Source organism: Lathyrus oleraceus, chromosome 3, assembly GCF_024323335.1.
Source record: "Lathyrus oleraceus cultivar Zhongwan6 chromosome 3, CAAS_Psat_ZW6_1.0, whole genome shotgun sequence".
NCBI classification, from domain to species: domain Eukaryota; kingdom Viridiplantae; phylum Streptophyta; class Magnoliopsida; order Fabales; family Fabaceae; genus Lathyrus; species Lathyrus oleraceus.
The window spans coordinates 331,413,536-331,427,262 of record NC_066581.1 but is presented as its reverse complement, the minus strand read 5'-3'; the positions used below and the strand labels follow the sequence as shown (position 1 = coordinate 331,427,262).

At 35.0% G+C, this 13,727-nt stretch overlaps 1 protein-coding gene across 3 annotated transcripts; it reads right to left on the bottom strand.

Annotated features, from left to right (window-relative positions):
- Positions 1-734: 734 nt before the first annotated feature.
- On the bottom strand, positions 735-10,143 carry LOC127127481 (RNA polymerase II C-terminal domain phosphatase-like 2). 3 transcript variants are annotated; one of them, XM_051056673.1, is made up of 17 exons: positions 9,585-10,143; positions 9,019-9,486; positions 7,576-7,786; positions 7,160-7,317; positions 6,995-7,065; positions 6,811-6,916; positions 6,588-6,674; positions 5,947-6,088; positions 5,495-5,847; positions 5,339-5,396; positions 4,225-4,355; positions 4,091-4,144; positions 3,448-3,544; positions 2,611-2,771; positions 2,184-2,233; positions 1,802-1,878; positions 735-1,365 (listed from the first exon to the last, which is right to left on the bottom strand). In XM_051056673.1, the coding sequence occupies exons 1-16, from the start codon at positions 9,855-9,857 to the stop codon at positions 1,851-1,853; spliced, it is 2,448 nt and encodes an 815-aa protein (XP_050912630.1). In that variant the 5' UTR covers positions 9,858-10,143; the 3' UTR covers positions 735-1,365; positions 1,802-1,850. The 3 variants fall into 3 exon arrangements, 2 of the variants coding, with proteins under 2 accessions (XP_050912630.1, XP_050912629.1); XM_051056672.1 differs by lacking the exon at positions 2,184-2,233; XR_007805355.1 differs by lacking the exons at positions 735-1,365; positions 2,184-2,233 and having other exon boundaries at positions 2,392-2,771.
- Between the last annotated feature and the right edge of the window lie 3,584 nt (positions 10,144-13,727).

Sequence of the window (13,727 nt, the reverse complement as noted above, 5' to 3'; positions counted from 1 at the left end):
TAGTGTTCAAAAGCTACATGTTTTAGAAACCCTATTCATCGTAGTTTAGAAATTGCCTACTCAGAACCTAACTTAATATTTCTGAATTTTAGCATTTGTTGTTTTGCTTACGTGAAAGTTTGTTTAGTTTATTACACCTACATGACAATTTGATTTGTGTATTTAAACAACTCTTGTATCATTTTTACATAAAATATAGCAACAAAATTTTCTCCCACCATTTTTGGAAGTTTGTTATAACCATTTTCTCTCTCTTCTTTCATCTTCATCTTGTGCTCCAACAATATGAACTACATGCAATCTCTTCGATTCTTGTTCTACTTTCTAATTCATGTTTCAACAATTTTACTTTTTCAAAATCAACATGAAATCTCTTAAATGCTTGTTCCCCTTTCTAATTCATGTTCCAACTATTTTACTTTTCAAAACTTTTCAAAATGGGAACAAGGGGGGCTTGTTAATGTTTTCATCTCTTCAATGCTCCTACTACATTGATGATATTTTAAAGCTCGTATTTAAAGTTAGAACATGCAGAGTCATCAATCTACTGATATTTGTAGATATAATAGAAGATAACAAAATGGTGTAGAGAACGGAATGAAATATAAATTTCCCTCTATTATTTGGGTATATAAATTTCCCTCTATTATTTGGGTATTTCATTAATAATGTTTCATTCTATTGCATACACTCCAAATCAAATGAAATTTTAAAAAAAATGGAGAATGCAAATCTAAACAATATTTATTTACCACTTCATTTCATCACATACCACCGATCCAAACAACCCTAAATGAATAATGTCAGAATTTGACAACAATAATCCCGTTGAAATTTTTCCCAATGTCAGTATATTCCTAACAACTGACTCAGAGGAAACTGATTAATAACATGTTGGTTTGGCTGGTTTCACAGTGGATGACCTGTGACTGCAAAAGCTACAATACAATATGGAGCTTCAGCCTAGAAGCAAGACAAATTCAACCATCGTTGTAGATCAGTAATGGATCAACTACAAAGAAAAAGAAAAGCAACACAGTCGATCTAATACAACATTGAAAATGTGGCTAGCCAGACAACATTGAAAATGTGGCTAGCCTGACAACATGGAAAAATGGTCGGGCAAAAAACAATGCCCTTCTCTATGATATAACATAAATTAGCAGGGGGGAAATCCCCTCAGTATATCTAAAACCACTAGGCTAGAGGTTTTACATGAACAAAGGACATGGATTAAAACATTTTGCCCCCAAAATGTCGTCTCACGAATATCACATTTTTCGGTTGCTGCAATGATGGTTGTTCTTGTTCATCTAGCTGCATTTTCATTCCTTCATTCGTTTGCTATGAACAGACTGATGCGTTCTGAAATTAAAATTAAGAAAACTAAGCACAGACCCCTTGTATATGTAATACTCACATTCACTCCTATAGTTAAAGTTAGTGGTCTAACAAAACGGGAAAAATTGAACAATGGTTTTCCTTTTGGATGGAGGCAAGGACTCAAACTGTTGTAGTAGCATTTGTCTAACAGATCATAATGAACCATTCTAGAAAAAAATATAGATCAAGATTTAGGAAATATAAAATTTTAAAGTCATGCTACCTATGGCAAGAAGAAAATAACCATGAATGTAGAGAGATAAAACGTGAGGCCAAAAATATGGACAAAAAGTCAATCCTAGATAGATCAAACCTAAGCTAAAAGCAAGTGTGCTCCCTTTATTACCCTATACAAGAAAAAAAAATACCCTCTTTTTTCCCTAAAGAAAACAAGATAAATAAATGTAGCTTATGTTACCTTGGGAAGCTAGCACGTTTATCCATTTGCTGAGTGATGGGATTGGGATTTAATGGCCGGGTCTCGGCATCTGGAGCCTGAAAATCAGTGAATTGTCACAAGGTAGATCAACCTTTTACCAAAGATAGAATATACAACAATAATACTAGGAACACTCTCTAACACACATCTAAATATACTTTCTTCTATTTATTGAAATTAATTCGGATCCTACCAAATTATGTGGGTCCCATGTAAATTCAGTGGGACCCATATGATTTTTAACTAATGGAAGAGAGTATGTTGGAATATGTGTTACATAGTATGTCCCTAGTAGTCCTCTATGCAGCAGACCACAATGAAATATTCCAAAACCGACCAATATAAGTGAGTCTTGCAGTACCAATTATTTGATTCTGTAAAAATTCCAAGACTAGCCCCTCCCTCAAACCACTGTTATGAGAATAATTAAACCCAGAGCATAAACTCAGTAAAAAAAAGGTTCCTAAGCAACAATGATTAAGAAGTATGCAACAGCATTATGGCTGAAATGACTGCAAGGGAGTACTTGGATAACGGGTAAATTATCAGGACTGACACCAAGCCCATACCTTTTAAGTAGGAATTTAAGAAGCCTGTCTAAGACAGCAGTAGCAGACGTGAAGCGAGTTCACTCCTCATTCAGTAATTTAGTCTTCACATTGATGCTACACAATTCCATAAACGATCTGGAATATCTAGTCCACATTACCCCTTATCCAAGCATCACCTATTCCCTTAATCAAAACAGGTCACACAAATCAACTACCAAAAGCATAAAAAGTCCCCACCTCAGAAGCACTTTCTCTTGGTAATCCATCTTCTCTTTGCAGTTCACTGGACTCCGCATCGACCACATCCCACAAGAAACCATTTTCATGTTCAAGAGAAAGCTTGTCAAATTCTTTATCAACAGCTTTACATTGAGGCTCCATATGTGTTACATACTTCTCTGTATTTCATACACCGAAAATGCATTTAGCAGTTTAATATAGGTTCAGTAAAGAACAGGCTAAAAAGAAGATTAATGTAGCACAATAAATTGAATTAAAACAAACTAATTTCATCAAGCAAGCAACATGCACATATCCACTAGTCATCTGAACCATGTAGAGAAATGTTTCCTCAAGCCCACACAACAAATTACAAAAACAATATTTACCTCCACATACACAATAACATTGGGTTTACTCACGGAGAAAGATTTAGTGCATAAATAAATAACAAACTGAAATACAGTTAACCACGGCTATTCTTCAATTTGAACTCGCTATAAAATGTTTATTTGTTAAGCTTAAAATGCTTCAATAGGTACAACTTCATAGAATCCCGACACAGAAACTAGGATAATAATCTACATGTATACAAAGTGCTGCAAGGGCATATTCAGATGCATGTCACCATGGAAATGCTATCTCCCACCAAAAATGAAAAAGAAAATTCTATGCATGAAAAAATTATAAATAACAAGAAATAATGTCCCAACACCAAATGCAGCAACAGTTAATAAATACATAATTGTTTGAAAGAATTATAAATATAACCTAAGTTCCATTAATTTTATCTTCATTACTACAAAACAATATCACAAACACAATTTTAGAACAGCTTAAAATAATTTGCCATACCTGCTAAGCTGCGAAGGGCATTCTCGGCAGCTTGTTGTTGAGCATCCTTCCTTGTCCTACCCATACCAAAGCCTATTTTCTCACCAGTGAATAGTACCTAAAACAAAGCATCAGACAATTTACAGCACAGGTTATAAGTATAAAACAGAAGACCAGACCTAAGGCTAAGGTTATTTCAGACTCGAGTAAAATGTGACAACAACTTTGCCCACAAAGGTTAAACACATAAACATGCAAATATGAATAGCAATGGCAACCAAAAGTGGCAGCGCAAACTATTAGGCCACAATAACATCTTCACAGGAAATTGAGTGCAAAGCCAATAGCATTTAAGATGATGATAGATGATAGAAGAACTGGGAAATGACATTGAACAATAAATAGCCAGGCAGTTCATGATAAGTTTCTTTAAGTACAAAACCAAGAAAGCATCTAAACTAAATTATGTGAGATAAAGCCAAATAGAAAACAGACCTTGATATCAGTAATCTACAAATTACAACATAAAAATTTCTTACAGTTTAAAAAATCACCAATCAGTAATGCATCTTAGATAACACATCACATACTACATAATCCAAGATAGTTAACAATGACATGTAAAAACTCATATATAATATTTAATAGAACAACTTTCACTTACCTCCACTGAAAACTGCAAATCTTTGCTGGTGCTTACAATTGACTTAAATTCAACCTAATAAAAGGAATACATAAAAATGCACTTCAGTAGAAACAGAGGAAATAAATGCTCACTTGAGGAGAAACCATGAATACCTTAGAGCAACACCGCCTCCCAATTTCTTGCAGCACTCCAATAGACAGAGATGGTACAAAGTTCAATTTTCCAACTTCATTTTGAAAATCTTTGCTATTAGAAGATGCATGATTCAGAGATATTGTACTCTCTGTAAAGATTTTGGCCCATAACAAAACACAATACATCAATGATTCTAGAAAGTAGATGAAAATAAAATACTAATGAGAATTTTAAAAACAAGCTTGTACAAAATTGTGTACACTTCTCCAGCTCTTCAAAACCAGATAGAGAAATTTTTGGAAAATTCAGTAAGACAACTTTCAAATTCTAAAATCACATGAAATTAAGAACGGGAACAGGGTAAGATCGCATATAAATGAGTAAAATTCATGCCTCCTCAGTTATTTATGTTCTGTCCATAACAAAACACAAAACATCAAAGATTATAGCCAGTAGATTAAAATAAAATGCTAATGAGAAATTTAAAAACAAGTTTGTACAAAACTATCTACACTTCTCCAGCTCTTCAAACTAGATAGCGAAATGATTGGAAAGTTCAGTAAGACAACTTTAAAATTCTAAAATTACATGAAATTAAGAATGGGAGCGGGGGTAAATCTCGTACAAATGAACAAAATCCGTGCCTCCTCGGTTATTTATGTTCTGTTCTATTCTAACCCTGTTAGCAAAATGGTGCCTTTGAGGTCTCAACCTCATTGAAAAAAAGTGTATACAGTTCAGGTGACTGCATAAAATATAGTCAAAACAAAGCAAACAAAAAGTAAAGGGTGTTGCTCCTGCATCATTTACATTACAAAAGATGAAATAAGAATACGGGAAAGATCAAAAAGGTGAAATAGAGCAAAAGACCAGAAAAATATTAAACTAAATGCTGTTTCAGATTTAGCACTTGAGTTTTTTTAAAAATACATCTAAACTTCACTAATTCCTAGGCCAAACCCATTAAATAATCATGTAAATCTATCTTAAAGCCAAAGTAAACCACCCATGACCCATTACTCTATTAACATTCACTTAGTTTGTCGTTGCTAATAACAGTATTATATAAGATTCAAGACTTAGTATATGTTAATAACAGTATATGTTACGAAAATAAGTATTAAGTTATACCTGATAAATGCAACTTAGTTGGAATATTCTGCCTCCGAAAATCAGATACAGAAGTTGCCTGCATATAAACAACATTTTCAGAACAGGAAAGTTCAGGACTCAAAACAACACTTTCATTGTCAGAAATGGGAAGCCACGTATCATTCATCTACAAACCTCTTCAGCCTTAAGTTGTGGTGTTTGTGAGAGTGGCACATTGGAAACTGGAACTTCCATTTTATGAGAAAATTGTTTTTGTTGAGCCTGATGCTTTTCAGACTTTACCACATTAGATTCTTTAGCAGGTGCAAAAGGCCAATTATTTGTCTGAGTTCTGTTGCTTATATCATCTTCTACCAACCAGCTTCCGTATGCAGGAACAGGTGGCCTCGATATCAGAGGGGGTTCAGCTGAACTTTGACCTCTTATATCAGGACTATGCCTCATATTTAATATTCCTTTTTTCATGTCATAATCACGATCAATAAAACTTCCGTCGTGTTTGACTGGAGGTCCCAGCAGACCTGGTTCTGAAACAAGGTTGGGAAAGGTAACAAACATTAAAAGATAGCTTAAACTTTCAAAACTGCAATATGGAAATCCAAACAACATAAAATATTGTCCAGTACTCTGAGAAGGAATCAAGGGCCTTGATGATCCAGGACCAGTGACATTTGGAACTATGCCAGCAGTTGACTGAGAGGTTTCATGCCTGAACTCAACACTATTTGCCATGGGCCGACTGACTAAATCAGCAGAAAGCTTATCATCCTGAAAAGAATAACATATAAAAAATGCTAGGACTATTTTACTATCTACAAATGTTCCACGCACATAAAATAGTATGGGCTTGAACACTCATCACATACACACAACATAAGAAATACCCCACCAAGATTTGCTAGAAAGTTTGAGAAAATGTTCCTATAAAAGAGATTGCAAGTAACACTTCAAAAAACATGGAAACTTTGAGTCTGTTTCAATTGAAGTTGCAAACTTAAGCTTAATTACACCAAATTTTGCAAAAAAGTGGTTTTGCTATGGCATGAGTATGTCTGGGTACTTTTTAAAAACATATTGTAAAAATGAAATTTGATTGGACAATGCTAATTAACAAGCCTGTTACTACCATGTCAACCAAACTTTGGAGCCAGCCCTAGTTTGGCTAAAAGAAACAATAAACCAAACAAAAAATTAAATTCCATTTTGCGAGAAAACATAATTTGTTCATAAATGTCCATTGTCAACGTTGAATCAGACGTGCACTTACAGGTTGGTTTAACCTACGCTCAACCTCTGTGCCGCCAATTCCTTCACTGATGGGGGCATTAGCTTGTCCATTACCATTTGGCACCTCCTGTCATCCAGTAGATAAGCCAGTATTAAACCAGCAGATAAACAAGAATCTACAGTGTCAAAACGATAACACATAACTACAGATGAGTTAATGATCATCAGTGAATTTAAGAATCACGTCTATTCCAATCCAATACCTCAGACATCAAGTAGCTGCTCACATCCGGAGGGTGAGGCAAACTTCCAACCTCATCTTCAAAGAAGACTTCAGCAATTCTTTGTAAAAAGTTCTCATCAAACTCTCTGAGCACATGGACAATAAATTAAAGGCATAAAGAGAAGAATATTTGAGCCAATAAAATACTTGATTGCTAAACTTACTTGAAAAAACAACCCCTGACATTGCATGCAACATTTCTCGCTACACATAGGACTGGGACAGCATTGGCTGTCTAATGGAAGAAAAAAAAAAACAATACTGAATTATCAATCAATAATAGTTAGAGAAGATGTATTTTTTTGCAAATAATATATGTAAGCCAGTACCTCTGCTTGAGGAGCATAGTAAGGAGTAAATGCAGGAACCACATGAACCCTTGGCTGGTCCTTGTCCTCCCAAACCTTTGAACGGTCATCAATCACCATTGCCATTTTTGGATGGCACATACCATCGTGAAAAACATTTAGTAAAGATTTTCGAGAACCTGCAAATTACTCTATAAGGACACGAACAACAACAAGAATAAACTAAACCATTATGAGAATAACAACATTACATAATAAAACATGGTAGCTAGACCAACAAACTTACACAGCTTGTATTTGTTACAAAAACCAACAATACCCTATAGAAAAAATTGTATTCAAAATGTTGATAAGATTTCAATTTAAGTTCAATTCAACTTCAAATCATCTAAAAAACATCAAAGTTACAAACACTAAGGAAATAATATGAATTGTACCTGATTTAACACAAATAACCCGATCAAAGACTTGCTTTGAACCTATAAGATGTGCCCCTGGGTCAAGAAGCCTCCACATTTCCAAGGCATAATCCCTTTCAGCCATAGTACAAACATACACTTCAAACCGCTTGCGTCCTCTTGCAGTTAAATAGCATCGTAAATCCTCCCAAGCAGGCCGCAACCTCACTAGTACACTAGTATCACGAATCTATGTGAAGAAACAATAATTGGGAATCAATCATAGGCACAGCAAAACTATTCCAAACACAACTTCACCAATTAAATGCATAATACATTGCATTAAACAATTTCATAGAAAATTGGTCAATTTTACCATTTTATTCTATTAACTCTCAAGAGATGGGGGAGGGAGGGGAAGAACTATGCTAAGCAACTGGAAAAATAAATAAAATGAATATGATTTGAAAAATGGCCACCCAAGTAAATATGTTCGCATATACATTCATTAAGAACTAATGCCGTAGATCCCACCCACAACATAAATACTAACTTTCTGACATTTATCATTCCAAAAAATACTAACATTAGTCCTTTTATCTTGCAGCAATGGCATTAATAATTTTGAGCACATATGAAGATACTACATGTCAAAACGTCGTACAAGCAAATATTACAATAGTAAATAAACAAGTCAAAGCTCTTAAATGCCCAATCATCCTAAAGACAAGATGCCGAAAAGAGGACTATATTGATATTGATCTTATTGGTATTGTTAAATAGCCGCTATAGCGTCGCAGATTTTGAACAAATCACTATTGTTCCGCGATGTTATTTAGTACAAAATATTATAGCCGCTATATAGTGGCGCTATAAAACTATTGCATAGTGGAATTTTAACAATATGCTATTGCAATTGACAGCATTGGGTCTTGGACCCTAAAACAAGTGCAAGAGGAGCCTTAAAAGAACAGGGTTTTTCTTCTTGTGTTTGGGGTGGGGGAAGAAAGACTTAGTCTCAAGTTCGAAATCTGGCCATTTGGATCAAATATAACCATTTGTAAGTATGAATTAACATTAAAGAAAGGGGGTATTTGCGGGGAAAAAAATGTATTCTAGATAATTTGACTCAAGTACCTAGTTCTATTTTCATTTCTTGTCATTAAACATTACCTATTTAGTACTCACGCTTACTTCGGATCAAAGACGTGTCTAGTGTCTGAAACCAATACAACATCGACACGTGTGGTTACATTAAATTACTTGCATTTTCTCAAATTATTAGTGTTGATGGGTTGGTGTCAATATTCTAAGTCCTAACAATCTATCAGACGAACCGATACTAAGTTTTAATAATTTATCTACTCCCAATCTTAAATAGTTAACAAGCAATCTCCAATTACCACCACTCACACTCCATCCATCAATCAAAACCATTAACCAGAATACACAATTTTCTTTAGAGAGACTAGAAATATAAACCTCGGGATTGATTCGAGTAAGGACAATATTCCTATCTTGAACCCTAACAACAGGGCGAAGGACTTTCTGTTCAGTCAAAGATGGCACTTCCTCCATCTGAACCTGATACAGCTTTCCATTACTATCAACTACGGAATTAGTCTCAATGAATTGCTTCAACAGCAACCTATCCTCCAAGTAACGCTTGAGCTCAGCAGACATACCCTGCACCCTTGATGGATCACTCTCCCTGGAAAGCCAACTCCGCAAAGCCTCAATCCTATCTTCAAACGACTTCATCGTGTTTGCAACAATCAAAGTCTCATCTAAATCGAACACAATCGCAAGACACCTCAAATTCAACATCCCCATGCACGCATCATAAAGTCTCACCGGAACAGCATAACACCAAAAACACGGAAACTTCTTCCGCTTACTCGGCATCGCCACTAGATGAAGCTCTTCGTCCCCAACCACAGCCACAGCAGTCTAAAACGCACCGTTTAATAACAAATTTTCAAAATTAGAACAATTCAGCTAAAAATAATGATAAGTTGAAATGATATTTTTCAGCTGATTGTGTTCACCTTCATTTCATGGAAACACGAAGCGTGGAGGTTGATTAACGCCGGTTGTTCAACGGGAAACGATGAATCGAGTTTACATCGAACATTGAATGCGGAAACCGCTTGAAGAATCGATAACGGAGGACAACGCTCGCTTCTGAAGGTTCTATGGTGGATGCGAATCTCGTTGTTCGGGAATCGGAAATTCTGAAAAGCCGTTACCGGAGTAACATCAAGTTCGCCTAAACGCGCGTCGCCTTCGAACACTTCGATTTTAAACCCTAAACGATTCATGTCGTACACGGTAGTTTACAACTGAAAACGACGTAAGAAAGGGGGAAGAAAAAAAAACGCGGCGATGAGAATTATTTTGAAACTGTTGAGAAAAAGAGAGGTTCGTTTCTGTTTAGATTTGTGTACGCCATTTTTTCGAGTTTTGTTTTTGCTTTTCAAGTTTTCATCATAGACACTGACACAGTCTCACTCGCTATTGAATTGAAGTCTCTCGTAGCTCTCTCTTTCTCTCTGTTGCAGTTTCTCGGGAATTTCTCTCTCCTGAGCCTGCGGTTTTTAAAAATTGCTACAGCGATTTGGTATTTATAGGTGAGATGTGGTTAGATTGAACAGCCAACGTGGATGATGTGTGAGATTACTTTTCTGCCCTGAATGTGTTGACATGGGAGATGTTAAGGTTACATGTTTGTGAGATGGAATGTGAAAGTTTGGACACGTTGCTGAAGAATCTACCGTTTGTTTTCTGCTTCTGTGTGGTTTTGATTATTGAGTTACTAGGATAAAAGTATGACTTTGAGGGAATGCTGATAATTCAAGCAATAGAGGGTAGAGTTCTAAAAAGAAAAGTTAAATAATAGAAAAACTAAATGGACATTTTTATGAATACAAAACTCAAAAATATCCTTTTTATGAGTACAAAATTCAAGAATATCCTAAAATATGTGTTTTTAAAGTTTATTTGAGAAGTCACCGAAATAAGATATTCATATTTAATAAAATACTAAAATTAGCAAATTAATCAACACGAATATTCATATTTAATAAAATACTAAAATTAGCAAATTAACTAATTTGGACTGTCATCTTAAATTTAAAATTTGGCAAATCAAAATAAAGATAATTTTGATAAATTTTGTAATTTTCGACAATCATTTTTAATAAAAAATTTAAGTCACATTTTTAAGATGAGATATGTATTTTCATTTTTTGCTTAATCAATGTTGTTTTTTCTAATTTTATTTTTATTTAATTCAAATTATAATTTATAAATAACATGTAAATATAAATTTGTTGAATTCTTACAAGATTTTTATTTTAGAATTAACATGTTCTCTGTTTTATTATTTTTATCTTTAGATGAAGTGATTAATACAACGTAAATTTTACATATAATTGTAAAAATTTGAATTCAAATTCGAATAAAAGTATATTGTCTCTTGTGTTAGATCTTACATACAATAACAGCAACACAATGAAATTTATCATTACTTGATTTGAGATTTTTCAACGTAGGTTAATGAAATGTAACTGGTTAGATATATATAATCAATGAGGTGTTATTAAAGATTAAAAAAAAAAAGTAGACATGGCAATGGGTGGGACAGGGTGGCGGGCGGGTTTATACGTATATGTCTGTTGAATTGTAATTCTTTATGTCGAAGCGGGTTGTTCGACAGAAGTAAGGAAGTGTCGAACCACCTAATGTGTTGAGTTGTGTTAGTGTGTTGAAGTGTCGAATCATGTTGCTTCACACAGGATTTAGACTTATGTCTATTTTAGTAGTGTTAGTTATTTTTGACTTTTATAATTTTGGGTTTTTGCATGAAGTCCAAGTTAACCTAAATCTATAAATAAAGGAAGTAACTCTTATTTTTGTAATGAAGTGAATAGAGTATTCATAACATTGTATTCACAGTATTTTGCAGTTGCAAAGTGAATAAAAAGTTTTTCACAGTTTGTGGACAGAGAGAAATTCTGCAGAATTTAATTCTTCTTCTCCTTCATCGTTCTTTACTTTACTTTCTTTCTCCATTGTTCTTCTTTTTCATTGTTATTGTATGGGTGATAACAATCTTGTTAATCAAGATTGATTAAAATTCTCCATAGGTTTTGGTGGATTTCCAACATCTAGTATCAGAGCTCCGGTTTAATCGATTCGTGGGAAGAAAATCACCATGACAACGAATCATCCAAACGGGCATTTTCCAGAAAATCTTCTGATTCTCAAGAACAACAATTATGAGAATTGGTGCAAGCAGATAAAGGTTATGTTCTGTTATCAAGATCTTTGGGATCTTGTGAAGGAAGGAGTAACAACGCTTGCAGAAAACGCAACAGATCAAGAAAAGGTTGCACATAAAAAATTGAAGAAGAAAGATTATAAAGCTCTCTTTATAATCCATCAATGTGTTCATACAGATAACTTTGAAAAGATTAGTGGTGTAGAGTCAACGAAAGAAGCATGGGAAATTCTGGAGAAATCGTTTGGAGGCGCGGAGAAGGTGAAATAGGTGGGGTTAAAAACTCATAAAAGAACGTATGAATTTCTTCAAATGGAAGACAATGAAAGCATGACTGATTTCTTCACAAAGGTTACGAAACTGGTGAATCAAATGAAGGTATGTGGAGAAGTGTTGATATCAAGATCTGTTGTTGGAAAGATCTTGAGGTCGTTGGCTCCAAAGTTCGACCACGTGGTAGTAGCCATAGAAGAGTCGAAAGATTTGTCAAAACTGACAAAGGAAGAGCTTTAAGGGACACTTGAATCTCATGAACAAAGAATGGCTGAAAGAGCTGCAGGAAAGTCAAAGAGAATCAGCAAAGGAAAGAAAAGAAAAAGAAAGTTGGAATGGCAACAAAGGCAGAGGAGACTACAATAATTCGACTGGTCGAAATCAGCAAGAAGGAAACTGGTCAAATCAGAGAAAACCCAGGAACCAAGGCAACCAAAAAGGTGGTATTGTAGGTAGAGGAAGAGGTGATGATCAAAAGCCAGACAATAGTCACATTAATTGTTACAATTGTCAGAAGTATGGTCATTATTCTAGTGATTGTCCATAAAAGCATAAGAATCAAGAAACTTATGCAAAGTTGGCAAAACATGAAGAAGAATAGACGTTGCTGATGGTTACAACAAGAGATGAAGAGAGATTCAAGGACCAGTGGTACTTAGACTCAGGATGCTCATCACACATGTCTGGAAGGAAAGATTGGTTTGTCAACATAAATCCCTCAGTGAAGAACATGATGAAATTTGCAAATGACAACACTTTAGCAGCTGAAGGTGTTGTTGATGTTCTGATTATGAGGAAAGATGGCAAGAGGTCAATAATTTCAAATGTGTTGTATATACCAGACATGGAGAGTAATTTGCTCAGCATAGGGTAGTTAGTCTAAAAAAACTACAGAGTGTCGGTCGAAGAGAAGATGATGAGAGTTCTCGACTCAAATGGAAGGTCGATCTTGAAGGCTCCAATGTCTCATGATAGAACCTTCAAGATTGAACTAAATGTGATTGAGCATAAGTGACTTGCAACAGCAGCCAACAGAGATGAATGGATATGACATTATTGACCTGACCATCTCAATTTCAAAGACATCGGAGATTTGAAGAGAAGAAATATGGTTTCAGAATTACTAGAAATCGACATTCCAAATGAAGTGTGTGAAGAATGTGTGCAGGTGAAGTAGCATAAGAACAACTTCAGTAAGAATGCAGGAAGCAGGTCGAAGGCAATTCTTGACGTCATATACTCTGATGTGTGTGGTCCTCTCCAGGGGGATTCGATTGGAGGTAACAAATAATTTGCTACATTCATAGATGATTTCAGTCGAAAATTATGAACTTACCTGATCAAGAAGAAAAGTGAAGTGATCGAGGTATTTGCCAAGTTTAAATGTATGGTCGAAAGACATAGCGGTCGAAAGATCAAGATTTTGAGGACTGGTGTTGGTGGAGAATATGTGTTGAAAGACTTTGATGCATTATGTGTGAAAGAAGGGATTGTGCATGAGGTCGTGTCACCCCACACTCCACAATAGAATAGAAACGCAGAAAGGAAGAATAGAACCATTATTAATATGGTTAGAAGTATGTTGAAAGGCAAGTATCTACCCAAATAATTATGGGGAAAAGTTGTGTCGACTGCG

Bases quoted from the DNA above. Each gene is read 5' to 3' on its own strand.
- LOC127127481 (XM_051056672.1), bottom strand. From the start codon at position 9,857: ATGAATCGTTTAGGGTTTAAAATCGAAGTGTTCGAAGGCGACGCGCGT. The intron at 5,397-5,494 runs GTTTGTAGATGA...GTTTATATGCAG, and splicing joins CACAACTTAAGGCTGAAGAG to GCAACTTCTGTATCTGATTT. The intron at 4,356-5,338 runs GTATAACTTAAT...AAATCTTTACAG, and splicing joins AACTAAGTTGCATTTATCAG to AGAGTACAATATCTCTGAAT.